We start from the raw sequence: 27,983 nt of genomic DNA, 5'->3' as shown, positions 1-27,983 counted from the left end.
GTCACCACTAATTAATGATAAGGTTAAGTATTTAATGATCTCTCAGAGCAATTTAGCTAAGATTTAATTCAAATGATTTTAATTAATAAATTGCTTTCATCCTTTAAAATTTTACTTAAATTCATATTAAAATATATAGCATAAAAATACCAGATTTTATTTTATCCATTGGGATGCTTATGAAATAAACTAGAAAACCTTTTTAAATTTCTGAAGATTTTGATATTCAAAAATTAAAAATATATATTTTAAAAATTTACATCACACAAAATAAAATGAAAATATTTAAAGTAGCTAAAAAGGAACTGTCACTTTCAGAACTTTAAAAGTTTGCAAAAAAGTGTTTTTTTTTTAAATTTAGAGACATGAAATCATCAAAGTCAGACCTTGTGGTAAGATGGATGCATCACTTATCAGTCAATCAATAATTAAATAAACCTTTATTACATGCCTACTATGAACCACACACTATGCTATGCCCTGGGGATACAAAAAGAGGCAAAAGATAGTTTTTGCACTCAAGAAGTTCACAATCTAATGGAGGAGACAAGATGGCAACAAATACATACAAAACAAGATAAATACAGAGCAAATGGGACATAATTAATGGAGGGAAGGCATTAGAATTAAGAGTAGTTAGGAAAACCTTAGTGTAGAAAATAAGAGTATAGTTAGAACTTAAAGGAAATTAAGTAAATCAGTAGTCACAGGTGGGGAGGGTGAGCATTCCTGGAATGGGGAACAGACAGAGAAAATTCCCACAACCAAGAGATAGATTGTCATCTTTTTGGAACAGTCAGGAGACCTTTATCACTGGATTGAAGGATATGGTTTGGGAAGTAAGTTGTAAGAAGACATGAAGGATGGGAGAAGGCTATGTATAAAGGACTTTTGAATGCCGATTAGAACTTTGTTTTTGAACCTGGAGGTTATAGGGAGCCATGGAATTTGAGTGGGGGAGATGATCAGACTTGTGTTCTAGAAAAATCACTTCAGTGGTTGAATGGAGAATAGACTGTAGTAGGGATAGACTTGAGGCAGGCAGACTCATACATAACATTTATTAAAATAAAAGAAATGGCTCTTGAAATTCTTACCCAACAGACTCAGAAAAGGAAATGACACATACTATCTGCCTGTCATTTTTCCTTTTTTTCTTATATAGTTTTCAAGATCATATATGTTTATTGGGAACAATAAATGTATTATATGCAAATATCATGATCCTATTTATTTAGCCAATGGCAAACTGAGATAGAAATGGTTTGAATGAACAGTCAGAAACCTGGAAAATATAAGCAGATCCAAAGTAAATTCCCAAGGTCAAAACAAATTTATGTAGCCCTAATAATAACTTCTGCAAAATCATTTGCAAGAATGGCAGAATGGCCATTCACATTTTGTACTTTAAGGATATGTTATCCAGGAAATCTATATGTCCTGAAACTAAAGTACACTATAATTTATGCATCACATCTTATTTGACTACAGATAAAATTATAATCTGCATATGCTAGAAGTCACTATCACCAGCTCAGAGTAATTACAATATCACTCATATATTATCATGCATCTGGTCTATCTTACCTACAGGAGTTAAAGCATGATTAAAGGGCCAATAAAATATTAGAAAAACCTTGTTGGACATTGAACCCCATAATTAATTAAACTTATTTTTGATTTATCCTCTGTCAGACTTATTTGAAACCAAGCACAGTCACTTTCTTCACAATGACCAAAGATCAAATGCAGTGAGTTTTTTTAAATCATTTAATGAACAACTCCCTAATATACAAAGTACTACTAGGAACCATGAGATATAACTTTTCTGTATTGATTTTCCATCTTCCACTGCAAACCACTACGCTATTCTAGAACTCAATAGCTTCAGGCCAGTGTTCATTCCTATATCTACTAAGAAAATGTCCTGTTTCTTTACTGACACTCAAAGACAGAGTGATAAAAGGATCAAAGAGAAAGTGTAGAGGCAACAAATGGGCCAGAACAATCAAAATGGAAACAAGTAAATCTGTATCAATATGATGCAAACTAGGCTAATCTTTCCTTAATATGTATTGAAATTGTTTTCAACACTTTATTGGTCTAGGGGACCAACGCTAGAATTACTTCCAACTATATTAATCTAAGTACAAAAGCCAACACACTTACCATGGCACCATCACATCTATGACAGAGGCAGGGAAGTCATGCCCAACTAAATCAAAGATATATGCTTCTAATTATCCTTTCTATTCTATGGCTAAGTAAACATTTTTTCTGCTATATGTGAGATGGTCTATAGTAAAGTCTAGCACTTAACCACTAGACCAACCAGAATCAGGCCCACACCACAAAAAATTATCATAGTGTTTTAAACTGGAAGGGAACTTAGTCATAATCTAGTCCAACATTCTTATTTTATATGTGATGTGAGTGTTTGGGACTTTGTGTTGATCAGTGGATCTTCTGATACTGATATATTGAGTACTCCCAATTCATTTGATAAAATAGTAGTATGTAAAAGACAGGTGACAGAGACAAGGAGGTGTTAAAGTTTTGACCCTTTCAGACTATGAGAGGCTATATTCACAGCTTGTTAAGGGTGTGAAATGCTTAATGGGTGTTAGTGGTCCATTCACACTTTTGTAAAAGGTTTACCCCTTCAAATTTCTTTAGCAAGTAACTTGTCAGAATTATACTATGTCTATCTAATGACTGCTTGAAGGATTAGCCACATTCCAGGCAGCCTTAAAAAAGAATTTTCTCTGACAGTTGAGAAGTTATGGAAGACTGGATTTTCTTATCTTTCAGACAGAAAGTGCAGTTCTACCTATCTCACAGGGTTATTGTGAGGATCAAATGAGACAATATTTGTAACAATGCCAGGCACATATAATGCATTTAATTACTACTTATCCCGTCCATTCTTCCCTTACTGACAGACCTTATCCCACTGTAGATCAGTACACAACTTCTGACCTTATTTTCTGAGAATGAAAATGTCTTACCAATCACACTCCATCATTTTACTACTGAAAAAACTGAGGCCAGTAAAGGTTTAGTGTCTAGCCCAGTGTTGGGTACCAGATATGACCTTCTAGATCTTTAAGCACAGATTTTTGACTGAATCCAGATGTGACATCAAGACCACAGGTTTCCCACCTCTGGTCTAGTCCACAAGAGAACAGGCAATTAAGCAACAACCATTAAGTACCTATTCTGTGCCAGATACTATCCTAAATACCAGCCGACACATGGTTTCTTAATTCTCATTTCCATGTTCTGACATACTATGCTGCCAGTGCACATATAATGTCCACTATGATTTACAATGTAATAACATTATACCAGAAATAAATATACTTAATAAGATACAAATATGAAAAACCAAAATATAACTCTAAAGGTGTACTTTGTATTTACTCAAACAACCAAAGTTGTAAACAAGTTGTTTTTTTTAATGCAAAAAAGTCTACTAAATTCAAATGCAAGGTGAAAAGAATCACTATTTGAGCTTGAAAATTAACTAATGGATTTTAGTTTATGGAAAAGATTTAGTTATAGATTAAGATTGAAGACAGAAAATTAAGGATTTAATTCAGTGAAGTGACATTGGTTTTGTCGCCTTTATAGAAAATTCTGTCATATTTCTGCCGAGTCAAATTCTGGTATTTTTGGTGACTGAGCTAAATGGCTCAGTTCAATAAATGACAAAGTGATCATTCCAAACAGATGAGCTCTATCACAAAGTATTTCCATTTTCAGCCAAGTGAATGGCTCAACTGATTCCCTCCAATATGCAGGGCGGGCTGATTTATTCTAAACATTATACATAGATCAGCAAATCAATCCACATATTCATTTATCAAAAGCTGATGGATTCATAAAGTTCCCCTCCCTGAATAACCTTAGGAAAAAGGCATAAAAATGTTTATATACCCGCTAAATGAGTCTTGCCTCCAACATTTCTTCCTTTTAAATCACTTCTTCATTTTGTAAGCTATTCAAGAACTATAATTACTGAATTTTCTTTTTCATATTGGTTCTACCCTTAGGAGAAAGTGAGTATGTACAGCATTGCAGTTTAACATAGAAAGTGCACATTGGAAAAATTTCATATACAAAGATGAACTTTTAAAAAAGTAATTTGCCTATTTTGCAATGCCATCACTTTATTTAAATAATGCAGGTTGGAGTTGTTTTAACTGTATACTTTATTTTTTCCCTAATTTTAATTTCTTCTTCTAGTTTGCTATTAATTTAGACCTTTAACAAGATGTTTGTCTGACACAAACAACTGATTGGGAAATGATCCTCATATCAGAATCCTAAGATATATAATTTATTTTATAATAAAAATTTCATTATTTATTGTGTTATTTGGTGCTTATAAGGCCCAGTCCCTTGTAGCTTTCCCCCCCATAAAAGTATTCATAACTAATGAGAATGAAACTTGTACATTCCTCAATGTTTTGGTCATTCTCATTTTTTCCTCCTGAATCCTATTTTCCAATATATTTTTCAATGTTCTCTTCTAAGCCTGCATTTACACTGAAGTCACTTGTTATAAAAGTATATATCCTTGGGTCCCTTCAGTGAATGAAACTGATAAACTGATCTCAGTTATACATGAAAGTTCTTGGAGAATGGGCAGTATGTTAGAGGACTGGAGAAGAGAAAATCCGATTTTCAAGATGAGGAAGACATTGCAAACTAGAGACCAGTGAGACTGTCTTCAATTCTTAGAAAAAAATTCTAGAATAAATCACTAAAAATATAGTGAATGAACACCCAGAAAAAACAATTGGTAATTTCTAAGAGCCAGCATGGCACCATCAAGAACAGGTCACTGCAGACTAAACTTATTTTTGTTTTTGATAGGATTACTTTTTTTTTTTTGTCTGAACTAAAAAAAAAAAATTATTCCCATGGATAGTCTGACCAGTTTTTGTGACTATGTACATAAAAGAAACTATGTAAATACAACACAAATATAAACACAAAAGAAACATATAAATACAACTACATTTCATGAATTACCTAAAATATCAGCATGAAGGTGCAGACTGACTTCACAGACTAAATAAACCTCATTCTATTAACATAATTGGAAGATACATTATTTTCACTTCTAGAGGAAGGGGAAAGGAAGTCAGCAAACAGGCTCATGGCTTGTGGGAGGCTGAGTGTGCAGAACCAGGAGAGGCAACTACCTCCCTACTCCCATGACTGGGCCTCCAGGTCCCTTTTATTCAAATCCAATCCTCCTTTTCTGAAGATAATCAGGATTTCCTCAAGACTCTGATGCATTTTAAGCCATATGTATGTCTCACACCCTAAACCTAGGGTTGAGGTAGGGACGCAACATCTCCGAGCTTTTGCTACTTCTAAGCTGTTGGGGTAACAGATTCCACTAAAAAGATGACACAGTACTATCAAACATATGAGTGCAAAAGATCCTACAGATATGTACTTCATGCAGACTGGAGAGGAATTATGGAGACCTTAAGAGGCACTAAATTTTAATCTTATTCAATATCACTGCATTGTGAAGAGGTTAGTAAAGACTAATGGGGGCCTGGTTATTGAGGGAAATGACAGAAACTGATTGGACTTGTGACATTTGGTCAGGGTACTAGGCACTCAACAGAACTCTAGAAGAGGAATTCAAGACAAAACTCAAGACCATGATGTCCTCTCAATTTTTTTTAAAAGAACCAAAAGGCAAGGGAGTCTGTGACACAAGGGGATGAAGATTCAGCATGGTGCAATTTCACTTACAATTTACCAAAGGATTTTTTCTTCTAAAAAAAGGAAAAAGGAGATGGTCAAGAAAGCCTCCAGCATTTCTTTCCTGGGCTCAGTTATTTCTCTATCACTGTCCAGCATCTTGAATCTGGTAAACCAAAGCAGTGATGAGAGCAGCTCCCTTTCCACTGCCATAGGATTACTAAATTAATAGATCAGGATAGTACCATGGATTAACTTACCTAGATTTCTGCAAAGCATTTGCAACATGTTGTAAAACATTCTGCATAAAATATGAAGAGATTTTGACTAGATAATAGTCCATTTAAATGGATTCAGAGCTGACTGAAAAGCCAGATATAAAATGTACCGTGATAAAGGGTATTATGTCAACTTAGCCAGAAGTCTTAGGTTGCGTGCCATAGATCTTGTGTTTTGTGTGATTTAACATTTTTATCAGAGACTTCGAAGAAGGCACAGATGGCATGTTTTTCAAATATGTAAATGATGAAAAAAGTGGAAGAGATCACTACTAGATGAGTAAAGATCCAAAACCCACTGGATAATGCATTGCATTAATAGAGACAAGAAAACTAATGATAATTTTTGAACACTCTCTCATAGTCAGACCACACATTGAGTATTATCTTCAGTTCCGGACACTACAGTTTTAAAAAAATGCTAATAAGCTGATGAACCTCTCAATGAAGAAGGATTATAGAGTACATGAGTCCATGCTGTATGAGAATGAGCTGAAGTAGTCAGTGATGAGTATCTTAAAAATGGCTTAAAGGCCCAAATAGCATTTGGAGGGATATCATATAGGAGAGGAATTGAACTTGCTTTATTTGATCTGATAGAATAGTACCAGGTAAATTGAATTAAAAAAAAAAAAAAGAAGTAAATTCAGTCTTGATGATGGCCTAACAATTAGAGAATTGCAAAGGTGGATCAGAACACATGGGAAGGAAATATATTGAAAATTGTAAAGCAGAAACTTAAAAAAAAAATTCTTAAGTGTTCTTTGAAGGTATGGATTGGACTAGATTGATAATCAGATTTCTTCTAACAAGAAAATTCTGAGATTTTGTGATACATGTGTACATACAAGTATACACATGTGCATATATACACATATATGTGCATGTGTGTTTATATGTATACATTGTACATGGATATGCATTTATGTGTGTATACACACAGCACATGCACAATGAATCAATGAACCATTGAAGCACCTAAGAAAGTTAATGTCCCACATATTGTGGTACTCTCCACATGTCTAAAGTATGTAAACCCAGTTCTATTTTGAAGTATATTTCAATTAGTAAACAACCTTAGAAATTAAAACAATTTATCAAAAGAATAAATAATTTATAAGGCTTCTTAAAAATGGTGCTACTACATATTTGATATTTATAATTACTCCCCTTTTGGACAAAACTTTAAAAGTTAATCCCACATTTGCTGTGAAGTAGAGTGTTTTCAAAGGAAATTAAAAATATGCAGATGGTTTCTGGTAATATGTTTAAATTATTCAAGTGGAATGCCAAGCATCATTACCTACTTCTGGAAAACCTATTTACTAAGTATATTTCACAAACATTGTTACAGTTATTGAAACACTAATAAAACACCTACATTAAAGAAAGGGCTAGAATCTTTTGTGGTAAACAAATCTCATTTCTTTATTTCTAATTACACTTATATCTGCATATAACAAATACACTGTTTCATATAATCCTTAATCATTAAACTAGGTCCTTTGAAGAAATCATTTTTTTATTCTACTAAAAACATTTAGTTGTTACTTTATATTCTTGAAAGTATTGTAAATTATATATCTTTCAAATGATTAATTTTTTAAAATTCAGAAATTCATATTTAAGTTTAAATTTTAAAAAATCTAGCTCTCCAGGAGATTTTAGCATTATCTCATCTTATCCCTTTATGTTACATATGAGGAAAATGATACCTAAAAAGAAGAAGGCTGGAAAGGGGTATTTTGTCAATTTATGACAATAAGGTATAGGAGTGACTTAATTTGAAATATTCAGTTTTTCTTGTAATTTTGCTTCTTTCTAAGTTGGCAGCATTTTAGGATGTTTCATCGGAAGTCACTGATTTTTAGTTAAAAAATAATTTTCATGTTTAGAATACTTACCCCTCAACGCAGGTAGCAGGTACCTCTCTTTCTTGTCATCACATTTGTTACATTCACTAAAGTACTGGAGTAAAAAGACATCGACAAGAACCCACATTAGGGAAGTGGCTAAAGCCACCTTGCAGTAAACAAATCTTCTCATGTCTCTCCTTGATTTCTAGTTAACACACAAAATAAGGGCAGCTGCTACTATGTTGAATCCAAGCCACAGAGATAAAGATCCAGCATGAATGCAGGGGCATCCCACTGTAATGAAAAGAAAAATTTGATTTACTATAGAGTCTTTTTTGGTTTTATTTTTGTTTTTTGTTTTTTGAGGTGGCAAAATAGTCACATATTAAAGGTCCCCAAATACTTCAGTATAAAGAGGCACTCAGAATTTAAATATTAAATCTAGAATCCAACAAAATTAAATTTACAAGTAGCCTAGAAGTCTGAATTTCTAACATCTGATTCTAAATTTATTATTTCTTTAGAACTGTACATCTAGCCAATTCCCTTGAATTATCTCTTTCTATTTTTCTGATCTGCTAAATGTTAAATATGATGAAAAAAACTACAATGAACTGTAAATAAAATATCTAAGTAGCTGACATGATATGAGATTTTTTTTAAAAATCTGGTTTTGTGATGGAGGCACAACATAATAATGCAAAGTAATCTAAATTACCTTCTCCTCCTTTTCTGACATGAACTCTTATTTGCTGAGATAAACATAATACATTTTTGGAATCCTTGATTATTTTTTGATACAGTTGTGAAGAGTGTGTGTGTGTGTGTGTGTATGTGTGTGTGTGTTTAAATGGACAATCAGAATGATTTACAGTAGTACAAAAATGGCATGAATAAAACACTCACAATGACTCAGAAAGTTAAAACCCAAACCAAACACAGCACTTATTGTATCTAAAGGACTCTTTACAATTGTTTTGCAAATTTCTTTGTGCAAGCTAGATATGTAGTTTATTTGTTGAAACGTATAACAAAAAAGAGTTAAATATAAAGATCCTAGGGATATTTCACAAATCTTTGTCTCAGAATGGAAACATGAAGTTTCAATTTCATGAGGCCTAACATCTTCAATACCCAAACTGAATGAAAGGCAGGCCACTTATTATACAGCACCACAAAAGCTTCATGGCCTACCTAGTCTAATGCTCATTTCAGAAAACTTTACAAGAGACTGACAGTTAACAAAGTATAAAAGAATGCATTATGCAAATTCTAATTCTGCTGCAATTTACAAATCAGTTGATATCATTGATGAAGAATGTTGGATTGTCCGGGGTTTCCAATGTATGGTATTGTTTCTTTTTAAGTTATGATTTTTGGAACTTCTGAGGGCATAATAAAGATGGTAGAGTAGAGAGAGGACCCAACTGAGGTCTCCCAACATTCCCCTCCAAACAAGTTTAAAATAAAGCCTCAAATCAAACTTTAGAGTGCCAGTCAACAAAAGGTCAGTGATGGGACTAGATGGTACAGACAAAAGCAGTAACATCTTCAGGAGCTCTCAAGCCAAAGACAAAAAGGGAACCTCACAACTACTCAGAAAAAAAATTATAGGGTACTTGCAGTGCTTGCACTGGCCTTAAGACCAGATGCTATTTAGCCATTCTATTGCCTATACCCACTTCTGAATAATAGTTCAAGAGCAGAGAGGAATAGTTTCAGTCAAATGGGAATGGAAGTTCTGAGATGCAGTATCACTTCAAAGACCAGAGGAAAAGCAACATTTTTGGTCCCAAGGGAGAAGAGATTCTAAGGAAGAAAAATGATTGCAATCCCAAGGAATCCATCCTGGGGAAGGATCAGAGAGCAAACCAAATAAACAGGTACCACATCTCTCCCCAGGTCACATCACCTTGAAAGCGTAAAACAAACAAACAAAAACCTTCCAAATCCCCAGAACTACTTCTAAAAACAGCAGTATGAGTAGTGTGAAAAAGTCTGAGAGACAGAGAGAGAGAGAGAGAGAGAGAGAGAGAGAGAGAGAGAGAGAAAGAGAGAGAGAGAAACTAAAAAGAGAACAAAGCCCAACATTAACATAAAGTTCCAAGTTGAGAAAATGGGTAGAAAAGATAATCAAATAATAACTTCAACAACAACAAAATAAAATAACCTGAGCATAAAAAGCAACTGTGGTGACAGGTAAAACCAAGACATAAAGTCAGAAGAAAATGAAGTCAAAACAGGTACTACCAAAGCCTCAAAATAAATTGTTAATTGGAAATAAGACCAATAAGAACTCCTGAATGAACAGGAGTTCATGACCAAATGTTCCAGAAAAGACCTCACTGAAGAAAATGATTACTTAAAATTAGAATTAGGCAAGTAGAAATTAATAATTTCACAAGACATAAAAAAAAATATAAAAGAATGAAAAAAATAGAAAAAATTGTTAAATATGTCATTGGAAAAGTAACTGAACCGGAAAATTGATTGGGGAGTGATAATTTAAGTATTATTGAACTATCTAAAATCCATGACCAAAAAGAGCCTAGACATCATATTTCAAGAAATTTTGAAGGAAGACTGACCTGAAATGCTAGAGTCAGAAGGTAAAATGAAAATTCAAATATTCCTCTCCTGAAAGAGAGGCCAAAATGAAAACTCGTGGAAATATTATAGCAAAATTCTAGAGTATTAAGGTCAAGGAGAAAACATTATAAGCAGTCAGAAAGAGACAATTAAATTATCATTGAGTAACAATCTGGATCACATAAGATATAGCAGATACCACCAAAAAGGAGTAGAAGATTTGGAATATGATATTCTGGGGGGCAAAAGAGCTGAGATTATAAGCAAGAATAACCTACTGAGTATAATTCTTTTTGAGGGGAAGGATATTTAAGGAATTATAGGACTTTCAAGTATTTCTTATGAAAAAGACCAGACCTGAATAGAAAACCTGACTTTTACATAGGAGTCGAGAAGCACAATAAGGTAAACATGATAGAGAAATCAGAAGGGATTCAATAAGGTAAAACTGTTTCCCTTTCTATATGGGAATATGACACATTTTTTAAAAGAATATTATCATTACTTGGCAGTTAAGAATTCTACATAAGAAAGATGATGCAGAAGAGAGTTGATTATGCTGGGATGATGTAAAACAATGGATAGGCAAGAAGAACGAATGCATTGACAGAAGGAGGAAGAATAGGGAAATACTTGGAAAAGTTATCTCCTATATATACATGTGCATATGTATGCATGTGTATTTGTGCATATACATAAAATCCCCAAGGAAGAGCTTTTATAATGAAGAGGAAAATGGTAGGGGGAGGGTATAAGGAAGGGGAGAAGTGGTGAGAGGGAATAAGTGAGCCTTATTCTCATCATATTCGGGTTAAGGAGGGAATAACACACATTCAATTTATCTGCAGGAAAGAGGGGGGAAGGGGATAGCAGAAGGAGCATATGTAAAAGGGATGGCAGATTGAGGGAAGGGGTAACCAGATGTAAACACAATTGTGGAGGAACAGATCAAGGAAGAGAACTGAATAAATGGAGGGCAGGACAGGAGAGAGGAAAACGTGGTCAGTCTTTTGCAACATGACTGTTATGGAAGTATTTTGCCTGGCTACACATGTATGACATATTGAATTGCTTGATTTCTCAATAAGGGTGGGTGGGGAGGGAGGAACGGAGAGAATGTGGAACTCAAAGCTCTAAAAACGAAAGTTAAAAATTGTTTTTGCTTGCAAATGGGAAATAAGTTGTACAGGCCATGGGATATAGAAATCTATCTTGCTGTACAGGAAAATAGAGGGGAAAGGGATGGAAGAAGCGGGGGTGGGGGTGGGGAATGATAGAAGGACAGGCATATTGGGGAAAGAGGTGGTTGGACTGCATTATGTCCTGGCATGGGGGAAGGGAGAGATGAAGAGAAAATTTGGAAATCAAAATCTTGTGGAAGTGAATGTTGAAAACTGAAAATAAATAAATTATATTTAAAAAAAAAAAAAGAAAACTGCGAATAGAAAGGAGTGTACCTTGCTCTCAGATGTATATGACACCTTCACAAAAATTAACCTTGAATTAAGGCATAAAATCCCCACAACCAAATGCAGAAAAGCAGAAATATTATCCTTTTCCCACCAAAGCACAATAAAAATACATATAATAAGGAGGTGTGAAAGCACAGATTAGAAGGTAATTGGAAACAAACTACTCTAATTATAAAGAATGAGTGGGTCAAAGAACAAATCATAGAAACAACGAATAATTTCATTAAAAAAGTAACAACCATCTCAAATTAATGGGATGCAGACAAAGCCATATTTAGTGGAAAATGTACGTATTTAAATGTATAAACTAATAAAAGAGATAAAGAGCAGACCAAAGATTTGGGCATTAAATTTTTTAAAAGAATAGAAATAGAACAAATTAAAAATCTCTAATTAAATACAAAAAATAAAATTTAAAGTAAAATCATTTAACTGATAAATAAAGTTAGGGTCTTATTTTATGGGGGGACAAAATTGATAAATCATTGATTATTTTGATTTATAAAAGAAAACATCAAATAATTAGCATCAAAAATGAAAAAGGTGATTTCACCACCAATGAAGATCAAATTCAAGTTAGGACTAATTTTGTTCAATTATATCCTAGTAAAACTGACAGCCTAAATGAAATGGATAAATATTTATAAGAATTTAACCTGAACTGATTAATAGAAGATATAAATTTTTAAATTACCCAATCTTAAAAAAAAAAAATGAAAAAGCATTCAATGAGCTCCATAAGAAAAAATCCCAAGAACCAGAGGGATTCACAAGTGAATTCTACAAAACATTTGAGAAATAGTTAATCCTAATAATATGCAAAGTATTTTAAAAAATAGGTAAAAAGAATCCTTCCAAATTCCTTTTATGACACAAATATGATTTTAATACTTAAGCCAGGAAGAGCCAAAACAGATAAAGAAAATTATAGACCAAATTTCTTAATGAATATTGATGCAAAAATTTTAAATTAAATACTAGCAAAGAGATTTCAGCAATATATCACAAAGGTTCTACACCAGATGAGACTTATTCCAGCAATGCAAGGCTGGCTGATTCAATATTAAGAAAACTGTTAGCATAATTGACCATATCAATAACAGAACCAACAAAAATCATCTGATTATCTGAATAGTTGAAGAAAATAGTCTTTGACACAATACAACACCCATTCCTTTGAAAGACTCTAGAAAACAGAGGAATAAATGAGGCTTTTCTTAAAATGATAAATTGTATCTATCTAAAAGCAAGCATTATTTATAATGAGCATAAACAAAAATTCTTCCTTGTAAGATCAGGGGCAAAGCACCAATAATAAATTTCAATGCTATTTTTCAATATTGTACTAGAAATGCTAGCTATGGCAATAAGAAAAGAAACTGAAAGAATAAAAAATGGCAAAGCAGAAATGAAACTATCACTCTTCATAGATAATAAGATGGTACATTAAGAAAACCATAGAGAATCAAGTTAAAAGTAGTTGAAAAAATTAACAACTTCAATACATTTGCAGGATATGAAATTAACCCCCCAAAATTATCATCATTTCTATATTTTACAAACAAAACCCTCCATCAAGAGATAGAAAGATAAGTCTCATTCAAAATAACTGCAGACAATATAAAATACTTAGGAGTCTACCTGTCAAGCAAAGCCCAGGGATTATATGAATACAATTACAGAATATTTGTCATACAAATAAAGAAAAATTTAAACAATTGGAGAAATATTAATTGCACATGAGTAGACTAAGCACATATAATAAAAAGGACAATTCTACCCAAGCTTATTCAATATTATAACAAACTACCAAAGGTTTATTAATAAAGTTAGATAAAAATAACCAAGAATCATCTGGGGGAAAAAAGTCAAGAAAATCAAATGAATCAATGAATAAAATATATTAAGAAAGGCAGCTTAACAGTTCCAGTTTTCAAATTACATTACAATTATTGGAACAATCTGGTAGTGGTTAAGAAATAAAGTGGTGAATGAGTGTAATAGATAAGTGACATAAAGCATATTAGTAAAAAACATGGTAATCTACTGTTTGATAAACCCGATGATCCAAGCTTTGTGTATATAAACTTGAAATTTTGTGAAAAAAAAAAGACAAACTCAACATAAACAAATACCTTGTAAGATACACCAACAATAGGTCAAAATGGATGAAAGATTTAGACATAAAGAGTGGTATCATAATTTGCTGGGGCCCAGCTCTGGACCTTGGCCTCCTGTATGGAAAGTTGAGACACCTGGAGGTGCTAACCTGCTTACGTGGCATGCTAGCTGGTCTAGTAGGCTATGTGGTACTGGGAATGCCTCAATAACAGGATAGGCTCCGCCTATGGGGAGGAACATGGGAGGAGCTCAGGTGACCAAAGATATACTGGGGCATTGGGGGGATTCCAGGGGGAGTGATGTAACCATTAAAGTGTGTGCAGCTGCCAACTCGGGTGCTCTGTCTAGTTATTCCCCTCCCCCACAGGAGGGGCCGGAGATGTCCGAAGACCAATAGAGATCTAGATCTAGATCTTGAGGTAAGATTGCAAGCGAAGCCCAGGGAGGGAAAATTAGCGTAGGGAGCCCGGGATATTTAAATTAGTGAAGAAAGCCTGGGACATTTATTAAATTACAGAAGCATGGAAAATGTAGCTGACAAATATATGCATAAAGGAAGCATTTATTACTAAACAAGAGACAGAGGAAATTATAGGACATAAAACAGACAATTTTGATTACATGAAAGTAAAAAGCTTTTGCAACAACAAAAAAAAAAATGAAGCCAAAATTAGAAGAAAACAAAGAGAAGCCAAGATGAAGTGATCAGTAATTGCTGTCTCCCTTCCCTTGTTGACCTTGAAGAGTCCAAAGAATATCTCCCCAGGAAAAACCCTGGAACAGTGGGAGCAGCAGGAGGGGTAAACAGTCTCTTAGCCTGTGAGTCTAGGAAAATCACTAAGGAGGGTCCCTCTTGCTGTGGCTGAAGGGGAGCAGTGCAGGACCAGAGCTGTGGCAGACAACCCCAACACAGCATACTAGGAGAAGATCCTGACCCTCAAAGGAGTGAAACCTCCAACTGCCAACACCAGGACCCCAGGTGTGCCTCAGCACCCCAGGGAAATCAGGAAGACATAAGCGTAGATGGGGCCACCAACCTCTAAACTTGCCTATGCTCTAGCTCAGCAGAGGAGACCTCCTGTGGCCAGACCATGCCTCCTCCACACTTAATGAGACTAGCTCCAGAGTAAGTCCAGGGAAACCCAAAAAGACTTCACCTGGCCTCTGCTTTCCAACACCAGACAGTTCAGCACCATGAAAGCTGCAGCATTTTAGCTTCTAGCTGAAAGAACCAGAGTCCACAACACACAAAGCCTCAAGTTAAGGCACAAAAACTGTGGGACAGAGCTCCCTGTGCCCCAGATGCAGAGATCTACTTTAAAAGCCAGGAAACAGGTGATCATCATGAGTAAGAAGCAAAGTAAAAAAGAAAAGACCACAGAATCTTTCTATGGGGACAAGGACCAAAACAAGAATAACAAAGAGGTCAGCATTGAGACTGTAGTTCCCATCTGAAACTTCAGAAGGCAATATGAACTGGTATGAGCACAAAGAGCATTCTTGGAAGAGCTCAGGAAGGATTTTAAAAAACTAGAGAAACAGAAAAAAAACTGACCAATAATTTTAAAAATATGAAAAAAGAAGTCACAGAAGAATTTTAAAGAAAAATTGGACAAATGGAAAAGGAAGTACAAAAACTAACTGGAGAAAATAACTCCTTAAAAGGAAAAATTGGACAGATGGAAAAGGAGATGCAAAAGTTAACTGAAGAAAACAATTTGATAAAAATGAGAATCAGGCAAGTAGAAGTTAATGACTATATGACACATCAAGAATCAAGCAAACAGAATATAAAAAAAATGAAAAGTACAAGAAAATGTAAAACATCTAATTGGAAAAACAACTAAACTGGGAAATAGATCCAGGAGAGAAAATCTAAGGATTATTGATCTATCAGAAAGTCATGATGAAAAAAAGAGGCTGGAAAATATCTTGCAAGAAATCATGAAAGAAAATTGCCCAGAAGTCCTAGATCCAGAGGGCAAAATAGTCATTGAAGAAATCCACCGTTCACCTCCTGAAAGGGATCCCAAACTAAAAACACCAAGAAATATGGTTGCCAAATTCTAGAACTACCAAATGAAGGAGAAAATACTGCAGGCAGCCAGAAAGAAACAATTCAAATATTAAGGAGCTACAGTCAGGATCACATAGGACCTTGCAGCTTCTACACTAAAAGACCAAAGGTATGGGAATACGATATTCCATAAGGCAAAGGGGTTGGAACTACAACCAACGATCAACTACAGAGTAAAGTTGAGCATAATATTTCAGGCTAGAAGATGGACATTCAATGAAATAAGAGATTTCCAGATCTTCCTGATGAAAAGGTCAGAATTAAAAAGAAAATTCGATCTTCAAATGCAGGTCCCAAGAGAGGCATAAAATGGTAAACAGGAAAAAAAAAATTATTCAGTAAGGGCAAACTGTTTACATCCCCATAAGGGAAGATGATACTTGCTAATCTTGAGAACTGTATATTTACTATGATATTTAAAAGGGATATACATAGATAGAGGGAGCAGTATAAAGTAAATGGTCATGACAAAAGTGGGATTTCAGAGTGTGAAGGAATTACAATGGGAGATGTGAAAAGGAGGAGTCAGAGAAAATTAAATTACATCACAGGAAGAGGGACAAAAATTATATAACAGTAGGGAGAAAGAGGGGAGGGAGATGAATATTTTTTGAGAGTTACTCTCATCTGGTTAGGTTCAAGGAGGGAACAACAAACTCAGGTAAGTATAGAAGTACAACTAGCTATATAAGCAGTAGGATGGGAACCAGGGAAAGAAAAGGTAGGGGAGGCTAAAAGGGAGGGAAGAAGTAGTAAGAGAAAAGGGGATTAAAAGAGAAGGGTGCTGAAAGAAGGAAGGGAAGACTGAGGGAAGTGATGATCAAAAATTAAAACTCTATTGTAGAGGGGAAGGGAGAAGGGAGAATTAAAGCATAAACAAGGGGAAAGGGGATGGAGGGAAAGACACAGATAGTAATCATAACTGTGAATGTAAATGGGATGAACTCTCCCATAAAACAGAGACAGACAGCAGAATGGAGTAAAACCCATAATACAACAATTTGTTGTTCACAAGAAACACATTTGAAATGGGGGCATACACACAGGGTAAAGGTAAATGGTTGGAGCAGAATATATTCTGCTTTAGTTGATGTAAAAAAAGTTGGGGTAGTAATCCTAATCTCAGAAAAAGCAAAAGCAGAAATAGATCTAATCAAAAGAGATAAGGAAGGAAACTATATCCTGCTAAAAGGCACCATAGACAATGAAGCAATTTCATTACTAAACATATATGCTCCAAGTGGTATAGCATCCACATTCTTAGAGGAGAAGGTAAGGGAGTTACAGGAAGAAACACACAGCAAAACTATACTAGGGGGGCACTTCAACCCCCCTGTCTCTGAACTTGATAAATCTAACCTAAAAATAAACAAGAAAGAAGTTAAAGAGGTGAATAAAACTCTGGATAAGGTATATGTGACAGATCTCTGGAGAAAACTGAATGGGGATAGAAAGGAATATACCTTTTTCTCAGCGGTACATGGCACATATACAAAAATTGGCCATATGTACTAGGCCATAAAAACCTCATAATTCAGAGCAGAAAGGCAAAGATATTCAACACATCCTTCTCAGATCATAATGCAATAAAAATTATATCTAATCAAAGGTCATGGAAAGATAGACCAAAAATTAAATGGAAACTAAATAAACTAATCCTAAAGGATGAGTGGGTTAAACAACACATTATAGAAACAATCAACAACTACATTCAAGAAAATGTCAATAATAACACAACCTACCAAATCTTATGGGACACTGCAAAAGCAGTTCTTAAGGGAAGTTTTATATCTTTGAATGGCTACATGAATAAAATAGAGAAAGATGAGATCAATGAATTGGGCATGCAGCTGAAAAAGGTTTAGAAAGAACAAATTGAAAATCCCCAAGTAAATACCAAATTAGAATTACTGAAAACAAAAGGAGAGATTAATAAAACTGATATTAAAACTACTGAACTAATAAATAAAACTAAGAATTGGTTTTATGAAAAAAACAATAAAATTGATAAACCTTTGGTCAATTTGATTAAAAAACGAAAGAAAAAAAAATTACCAATATTAAAAATGAAAAGGGTGAACTCACCTCCTACAAGGAGGAAATTAAAGCAATAATTAGAAAATTCTTTGCCCAACTGTATGCTCATAAATTTGACAATCTAAATGAGACAGATGATTATTCTAAAAAATATAAATTGCTCAGATTAACAGAAGAGGAAGTTGAATACTTAAATAACCCCATCTCAGAAAAAGAAATTGAGCAAGCCACCAATGAACTCCCTATGAAAAAAATCTCCAGAGTTAGAGAGATTTACAAGTGAATTCTATAAAAAATTTAAAGAACAGTTAATTCTAATACTATATAGACTATTTGGGAAAATTGGGGAAGAAGGAGTCCTCCCAAATTCTTCTTGTGATACAAATATGGTTCTGATACCTAGACCAGTAAGAGCCAAAACAGAGACAATTATAGACCAATTTCTTTAATGAATATAGATGAAAAAAATTTAAATAAGATTTTAGCAAAGAGAATACAGCAACTTATCACAAGAATAATACATTATGATCAGGTAGGATTTATACCAGGAAGGCAGGGCTGGTTCAATATTAGGAAAACTATTAACATTATTGATCCTCTGAACAATAAAACTAACAGAAACCACATGATTATCTCATAGATGCAGAAAAAGCTTTGGACAAAATACAGTACCCATTCCTATTGAAAACACTGGAAATCACAGGAATAAAGGGAACTTTCCATAAAATAATTAGCAGTATCTACCTAAAAGAATCAGCAAATATTATATTCAATGGGGAGAAGCTAGATGTATTTCCAATAAGATCAGGAGTGAAAAAAATGATGTCCATTATCACCACTATTATTCATTGCGGTATTAGAAATGCTAGCTGTAACAATAAGAAAAGAAAAAGAAATTGAAGAAATTAGAATAGGCAAGGAAGAACTAAGTAACCACTCTTTGCAGATGATATAATGATATACTTAGATAATCAAGTAAAAAGCTACTTGAAATAATAAACAATTTTGGCAAAGTTGCAGATTATAAAATAAACCCAAATAAATCAGTTGCATTTCTGTATATTACTAACAAAACCCAACAGCAAGAGATAGAAAGAGAAATCCCATTTAAAGGTATGGTAGACACTATAAAATATCTGGAAGTCTACCTATCAAAACAAACCCAGGGACTATATGAACACAATTACAAGACACTTTTCACACAAATAAAGTCAGATCTAAGTAAGTGGATAAACATCAGTTGCTCGTGCGCTGAGCTAATATAATAAAAATGACAATTCTACCTAAATTAATTTACTTAGCCAGTGCCATACCAATCATACTACCAAATAATTATTATGTAGGGCTAGAAAAAATAATATCAAAATTCATCTGGAGGAACGAATGGTCCAGAATATCAAGGGAACTAATGAAAAGTAATGCTAGGGAAGGTGGCCTAGCCCAACCAGATCTCAGATTGCGTTATAAAGTAGCAATCATCAAAACCATTTGGTACTGGCTAAGAAATAGATGGGTAGACCAGGGAATAGGTTAGGTCCTCAAGACACAGTAGTCAATGAATATAGCAAGCTACTGTTTGATAAACTCAAGGATTCCAGCTTCTGGGATAAGAACCAACTGTTTGACAAAAATTGCTGAGAAAACTGGATAACAGTTTGGCAGAAACTGGGCATAGACCAATGCCTGAGACTCTATACAAGAATCAAGTCCAAATGGATACATGATCTTGGTATAAAGATTGATAATATAAACAAATTAGGGGAGTAAGGAATAGTGTATTTGCCAGATTTATGGAGAATGGAGAAATTTATGATCGAATAAGAGATAGAGAACATTATGAAGTGTAAAGTGGATAATTTTGATTACATTAAATTGAAAAGTTTTTGCACAAACAAACCCAAGACAATTTCAAAGGACCCATGACAAAATCATATTATATACCTCCAGAGAAAACACTGATGAATTCTGAATGCAGATTGAAATATATTTCTTTTTACCATCTTTATTTGTATATTTTTTTATTTTTGTAGAGGTTTTTTGGATAGAAGGACAATATGGCTAATATGGAAATGTTTTGCATGTATAACCAATATCCATTTGATTACCTTCTCAAGAATAAGTAAGAAGGGAGGGAAGGAGGGAGAGAATTTTGAACTCAATTAAAAAAAATAATTGTTGAAAAAAATATTTACATCTAATTGAGAAATATCTGTAAAAATTTAAATCCATTATGATTTCAGGCTTTTAGTTTTTTATGTACTGTTACTTTATATTAAACTCCTATCATTATACCAAACAATTTTCTTAAATCAGTTTTTATTTCTGTGCAGATAATTTTTAGATTTACTCATTTCATCCTAACATCTCTCTGTTCATACCAACTCACATTTTGAATGACTTATTGGCCATCTCAAAATGGATGCCTTATAGGCATCTTAAATTCAATATGTCCAAAATTGAATTTAGGATATTTACCTAATGCCTTCTCCTCTTGCTATCTTTCTTAGTACTGTTAAGGACACTACCATTCTCCTAGGCATCCAGGACAACAACCCTGGTATAATCTTTGATTACTTACTATCTGTTATGCCCACCCACATCCAATAATATCTTCCTTCTTCTTTACTCTTTTAAAACTGCCACCACCCTGGTACAGGCCCTTGTCACATCACATCTGGACTACTGTGGTAGCCTCAAGTCTCTCCAGACCATAGTCCACTCAGACATCAAATTTGCTTTCCTAAAGACCAACTCTTACCAAATTAGCCCTCTATTCAATAAACTCTGTTGGCTCACTATTTCCACCAGGATCTGGTATAAAATCCTGTATTTGGCATTTAAATTCCCTGTTAACCTGACATATTCCTTCATTTCTATTCTTCTTACACTTTAGTTGTTTATAAATATTCTAAAGTCCAGTAACACTGGCCGTCTTGCTGTCACTTGAATATTTTACTCTATCTCCTGACTCTGAACTTTTTCACTTTTTGTCCACTTTGCCTTGAATTCTCTCCCTCCTCGACTCTGTTTACTGGCTTCCCTGACTTTCTTCAGCTCCCAGCTAAAATTCTGCCTTGTGTATAAGACATTGCTGTCCCCACTTAATGCCGAGACCTTCCCAATTTATCCTGAAAATTTCTTAGTTTTAATTTTTTTTCAATTTGTCTCACTCATTAGACTGCAAATTCTTTGAAGGGGCTATTTTTGCCTTTACTTTGTATCTCTAACACTTAACAGTGACAAGAATGTAGTAGATACTTGATAAATAGTTGGTGACTTGACTACTGCAATTTCTGCTCACATTTATGCAAAACAATTAGTCTGTATTTCATGAAAAAATTTCTATTAAAATTCTACTGTGATACCCCACAGTGACATAGAAGTAACTCTGGGTTTTCTAATATTGTCATTAGAATGTAAACTCTGACATGTTCTTCCAAGCTGAAAGGGTTTTAAATAAGAAACTTAATGTCTGTTATTCAATGACTTTTACTGAATTCAGTGACATCTAGTTGCAGTAGTGTGGCCACAAAATGATGAATTTCATTTTGGCTATAGCAAATTACATAGACTATCTAATGAACTCTAATGATATCAAAATGTATGGCAGTTGAAGAAATCCTTATACTGTTCAAATTTTAGAATCTTAGAGTTTTTAAATATGATTGAAAGATTAATCTAGAAAATTAAAATGAACAAAAAAGCACATTCCCAAAACTATATGTAATGAATCAAGCAAACTATTATTGTCTGTATATGTATATATGTTATATATCAGTGTGTGTGTGAGGGAGAGAGAGAGAACTGTTGAAGAAATGAGCTAAGCTGATGACAAAAGAGTAAGCAATACATATTTAAATTTAGGGAATTCAGCATAGTTTTCAATGAATGCAGATATCTCAATAAAAACAAATCACAGATACATCTCAAAATATCTCTTTAGGGTAGGAGTGTTATTTTAATCTCACTATCTCTCTCAGAACATGAACCCACATTTTTGTTTTACTTCAAAGTAGTTATCAATGGTTGGGTTTTCCAATGAAGAAATCAAAACAATTTGTGGTCATATAAAAATGTTCTAAATCATTATTGATTTGAGAAGAATACATTAAGACAACCTTGAAATATCAATTTACACCTACCAGATTGGCTAAAATGATAGAAAGGGAAAGTGAAAAATGATGGAGAGGATGTAGAAAATTGGGACACTAATTCACTGTTGGTAGAATTGTGAACTGATCCAACCAATCTGGAGAGCAATCTGGAATTATGCTCCAAATTTTATTAAAGTAAGAAAACATTGTATACAGTAACAGCAATTTTGTTTTAAGAACAACTTTGAGCAAATAAATTTTGTTTATTATAAATACCCAAATGAACTATATAGAATGCATGTAGAAAGATACTATCTGCATCCAGAGAAATAACTGATAAATGCACAGAATAATTTTATGTATATATATAATTTTATATAGTATGTATATGTGTGTATATGTATGCACACAATACATATGTGTATTCACATATGTACATGTGCATACATACATGCATAACACACATACACGCATACATAAACTTGTGTCTAATGGTAGCCACCTCTGGGGCAGTGGGAAGGAAGGAAAATTATCCTTCATGTGCTGTGAATCACCATTGCCACTATCATCTGCATAGTTGTTACACTAATGTTTCTAAATCATAGATCTTGTTATGTGACACTTTCTTGCTGAAGAAGCTTATTGGCTCCTTATTGCTACCAGGATATCTTATCAATTTCTTGTTTACCATTTAAAGCTTTTCAAGATATGAACCCAACCCATCTTTCCAGGCTTATTTCCCTTAACTTCCACTCATATACTTTATTTTGCCAACTTAACAGGCCTTCTCTGTGGTTTCTTTATTTCTTTAGCCTTCTGACTCTGTATTTCTGCACATGCTTTTTCTCATACCTGCATACAGTTATACCTTCCACATTGCAACTTTCCCCATCATGATTTCAATATGTCGCAGATTGGCATAAGGAATTGAATGGAAATTTGGGGGGAGTTTTGCGGATGATACATAAAAGCTGGCATACAATATAGAAAAAGTTCAGGAACTCAAAAATGCATAAAATCTACACAGGGTATTATGTAATATGTTTTACCTTTTTATGCCACAAATACACACAATTTCTTTTAAGTTAAAATATGACCAAATACCTAACCTAAATTTTATAATAAGGTATTGTAAACACCTCATAAAAGACGAAGAAAAAACATTCACATTCCTTTTCTTGTAAGAAAGGAGGGCAAAAAATTGTATTCCAATTTTTCACATCGTGTGGGCACTGCTCCCCTAACACCTTTGATAGGGAAGGGATAACTGTACTTCTCCCCTCTCCTTTTCTCTGCCTCTCAGGGTTCTACGAACTGCTCAGAGATTGGATTTAGTGCCATTTTCATTAATAGACATTTCAGTAGTACCTTAGTTGTTAACTCACTCTTCCAAATGAATTTGTATTTACTTATCTATGGGCTTACTGTTTTCTCTCCCTTTCTTCTTCTCTCCCCTCCAACAGTGTCTTGATGACATGAACACATTTTGGTTTGGTTTTTTTTTTTTTGGTTTGGCTTTTTTAGAGCCTCAGCACTCAGAACAAAGACTGCCTGAAAGACCTCAGCAAGGAAATATAGGACCATAAAAAAGAAGCAAATTGGTCCTATAATGACAATGAGAAACAGCAGATGAAAAAGTCAAGTAGCATGAAGGTACTCCTGCAAAATGAGATGAGAAAAAGAATACTTCTAGACAATTGGGTGTATCCTCTTTAAAAAATTTATGGAAATTCGTGAATAATATTTACATGGACTGATGAGGTCTGAAGAGCAACTATTCACACCCGTAAAACCACAGATTCATCAAAGGTTCAAAGTTAAAATGGAGGAAAAGGGAAGTTGATTGTATCTTATTTCATGGAAATTTTTTTTATACAACTTAAACACGAAATGCTAATTAATTGGATTCTGTTATTTTTTCATTTCTTTTCTGAGAAATCTTTTTGAACATGTCATACTTCAAAACCTAAAACACTAGAGGATAATTCTGAATAATATCGTACTTGATAAAAATATGAATTCTTGATTTGGACCATGAATCCAGTCTCATGGACAAATATGTCTTAAATTTTAGAACTTAGTTTGTACTACCATAATCTACTCTCATGGACAAAGTCCCCTGCAAAACTACAGTAGTTTCACTTATGAAAATGTAAACCCTATGTTCAGGAGAAGTACCTTACAATAAGAACACCTGTAAAATTAGTTCTGAGTTCTAGTCCTCATCATGGTAGAACTAGGCATTTAGCTTGAATTATGTCACTATGCATCTTTCCTTTTCAATTGACTGAAAGCCAATGTGGGTACTATTCCTTGTTTGTTCCTACCTTAATCTAATGTCCTAAGGATCAAAGAAGATTACCTAGGTAAAAATCAAATTTTAAAGTATAAAGCATTATACTTTATTAAAATAAGAAAAATCAGAAATCACTCAATATTAAATATAGAAATTTCAAGACAAGGAGATTGTGTAATAAATGTCAATTTATTGTAATATTATTTGAAATAAATGTCAATAAAAGTCATTGATAATTTGAATTAAAATAGTCTAGGAAGAATATAAAACTAAAACTGTCATACAATTTATAATTGCTGCAATACTTTCTTTAGTCTAATAAATCATCAGTTTTCTATGTATGAAAGCTTACAGTACTGAGAGAAAGCCAACTTTCTTATTTCTCATGAAAACAATCAGCCGTTTCATTCTTTAAAGACATTTATATACAGAGGTTATCTTTTCATCTTGCTAGTTGACTCCCATATCCAGGATAGTTACTGTAATTTGTCTTAGAGAACAAAACAGGAATATTACATATAGCATTTCAATGTTATTCCTGCTTAAAAGAACAAATAATAAAAATGGGATCCATACCATAAAAAATACTATGAATCTCATCAACCCAAATGCAATTTATTTCTTTGTTATTAAGATAACTAATACTTAGATGTTTCTTTTATTTCAATATTCAAACCAAGTACTTAATATGTACTAGGCACTATGCTAAGAGCTGTGAATATATTTGTGAATTCTGATTTTTATTTTGATATATTCTTCTCAGTCTCTAAAGCTATAGGAACCCAAGCTAAATAAAGCTAGTAATCTACCCCAGATCTATAAAGCATGTGTAGAATCTACATAAATCATAAGATCTTTATGCCAAAATACAGAATCATACCCCCACTCCAATTTTCCTAGGCCCTGGTTATCTCATTTTTGTTTCCTAAAGGATCAAGAACATCTATATATTCCAACAGAAAACAAACTTTTTAAAATGAGTTGATTGGGGTAAAGAATTTGTGTTGTAACATGCAACTGATGTAGTCATTTATGAACACATACTCACACACTATTTCTAGTTTTAGTGGCAAAATGAAGAAATGTAGGTAAGAAGATGTGGATTTTGTTAAAGAAATAGCCACAAACAGGGGCTGGGGGATGGAATGTGGGACCAGAGCCAAGATGGTGGAATAGAAAGACAACCTGCTCTAGCTCTCCACCCATAGCCCATAAAATACCTGTAAAAATGACTCTAAACAAATTTTACAGCAGCAAAAGTCACAAAACAACACCGTGGAAAAGATTTTCAGTCCAAGACAGCCTGGAAGGCCAAGAGGAAAGGTCTATCACATCAGGCTCAGAGGGGAGTGCAGTCCAGCCTTTGCTGCAGAGCACAGTCTGATCTGGAGTAGGCTTCAGGGAGTAGAATGATGGGTAGCCAATGTGGTCCCCAGATTTCTCAGCCCACACATACCAAAGACAGCTTAAAAGGTCAGTGAGGAAGGTCTTTCACCTGGGTGAGAAGGGAGCAGGTCAGGTCCCAGCCCCAGCCCCAAGGTGATGGCAGCCACTGTGGCAGCAGTGTCCATTTGTGGAGCCCTCTGCCTAAAGACTATGGGGGAATCAAGCAGCTGATCTGGGTCTCAATCCTGAGTGGCAGTCGTGAGGTGAGTTGTAGCACTGGCATGGTGGAGCTGGTAGAAGTTGTAGAGAGAGAATCCTACTTGCAGATCCTGGACAGAAAAGTTTGTGGTTGCTTCCAGGGCAGAGCATAGGCTTGGAGAAGAGGAAACTCCTCTCCCTTGATTATGCCATCTTGGAAGAATTGAGACCTTACAAGTCCCTAGCATATACCCTCCACTTGACAAAGGACTTAAAAATGAAGTAACTGGTTGAGAAAATGCCCTCAAAAAGGAAAAAAAAAATGAGACTATACAGGGTTACTTTCTTGGTGAAAAAGTATTTTCTTCCATCCTTTTGGATGAAGAAGAACAAAGCATACCTCAGAGGAAGACATAAAAGTCAAGGTCTCTACTTACAAAACCTCCAAAAAATATGCAGTGGTCTCAGGCCATGGAAGAGCTCAAAAAGAAATTTGATAATAAAGTAAGAGAGGTGGAGGAAAAATTTGGAAGAGAAATGAGAGCAATGCAAGAAAATCATGAAAAGTGAGTCAACAGCTTACTAAAGGAGACCCAAAAAAATGCTAAAGAAAATAACACCGTTAAAAATGGACTAACCCCAATGGCAAAAGAGGTCCAAAAAACCAATGAGGAGAATAATGCTTTCAAAAAGCAGAATTAGCAAAGTGGAAAAGGAGATTCAAAAGCTCACTGAGGAAAGTAGTTCTTTAAAAATTAGAATGGAGCAAATGGAAGCTAATGACTTTATGAGACTTCAAGAAATTATAAAACAAAATCAAAAAAATGAAAAAATAGAAGACAATGTGAAATATCTTATTTGAAAAACAACTGACCTGGAAAATCGATCAAGAAGAGATAATTTAAAAATTATTGGTTTACCTCAAAACAATGATAAAATAAAAAGAGCCTAGACATCACCTTCCAAGAAATTATCAAAGAAAACTGTCCTGATATTCTAGAATCAGAGGGTAAAATAGAAATGGAAAGAATTCCCTGAACACTTCCTGAAAGAGATCCAAAAAGGAAAACTCCTAGGAACCAGAGTTCCCAGGTCAAGGAAAAAATATTACAAGCAGCCAGAAAGAAACAATTCAAATATTGTGGAAATACAATAAGGATAACACAGGACTTAGCAGTTTCTTCACTAAGGGATCAAAGGGCTTGGAATGTGATATTCCAGAAGTCAAAGGAACTAGGACTAAAACCAAGAATCACCTACCCAGCAAAACTGAGTATAATACTTCAGAGGAAAAAGTGGAATTTCAATGAAATAGAGGACTTCCAAGCATTCACGTTGAAAAGACCAGAGCTGAACAGAAAATTTGACTTTCAAATACAAGAAGAGAAACAAGAAAAGGTAGACAGGAAAGCCTTAAGGAACTCATTAAAGTTGAAATGCTTACATTCTTACATGGAAAGATGTTATTTATAACTCATGAGACATTTTTCAGTATTAGGATAGTTAGAGGGGATATATATGTAGGTGCATATTATATATGTGTAGGTATGTATATGTACATGTGTGCATGTGTGTATATATGTATATGTGTATGTATACATATGTGTGTGTATACACACACACATAGACAGAGAATTCATGGTGAGCTGAATATTAAAGGAGAATCTCTAAAAAAATAAAATAAAATTTATTGTTGAATGGAATGTACTAGGAATAAGAATATAGCAAATCATAACACACACAAGAGGGAGGGAGGAGCTTCTACAATGGAAGAGGGAGGAGATGAAAGGAAATAATTGAGCTTTACTCTCATGGGATTTGGCTTAAAAAGGGAATAACATACACTCAA

At 34.1% G+C, this 27,983-nt stretch overlaps 1 protein-coding gene across 2 annotated transcripts in view; it reads right to left on the bottom strand.

Moving 5' to 3' along the window:
* Nucleotides 1-27,983, bottom strand: part of GALNT13 (polypeptide N-acetylgalactosaminyltransferase 13) — an 800,956-nt gene that overhangs the window by 668,727 nt on the left and 104,246 nt on the right. For both annotated transcript variants that reach the window (XM_072612002.1, XM_072612001.1), the window contains exon 2: nucleotides 7,913-8,158. In XM_072612002.1, coding sequence (XP_072468103.1) covers nucleotides 7,913-8,054 — 142 coding nt within the window. In that variant the 5' untranslated portion in view covers nucleotides 8,055-8,158. The remainder of the gene's footprint in view (nucleotides 1-7,912; nucleotides 8,159-27,983) is intronic.

This window comes from Notamacropus eugenii, chromosome 5 (genome assembly GCF_028372415.1).
Source record: "Notamacropus eugenii isolate mMacEug1 chromosome 5, mMacEug1.pri_v2, whole genome shotgun sequence".
NCBI classification, from domain to species: domain Eukaryota; kingdom Metazoa; phylum Chordata; class Mammalia; order Diprotodontia; family Macropodidae; genus Notamacropus; species Notamacropus eugenii.
Note: the sequence above shows the minus strand (reverse complement) of the source record. Positions and strands in the feature narration are given on the sequence as shown.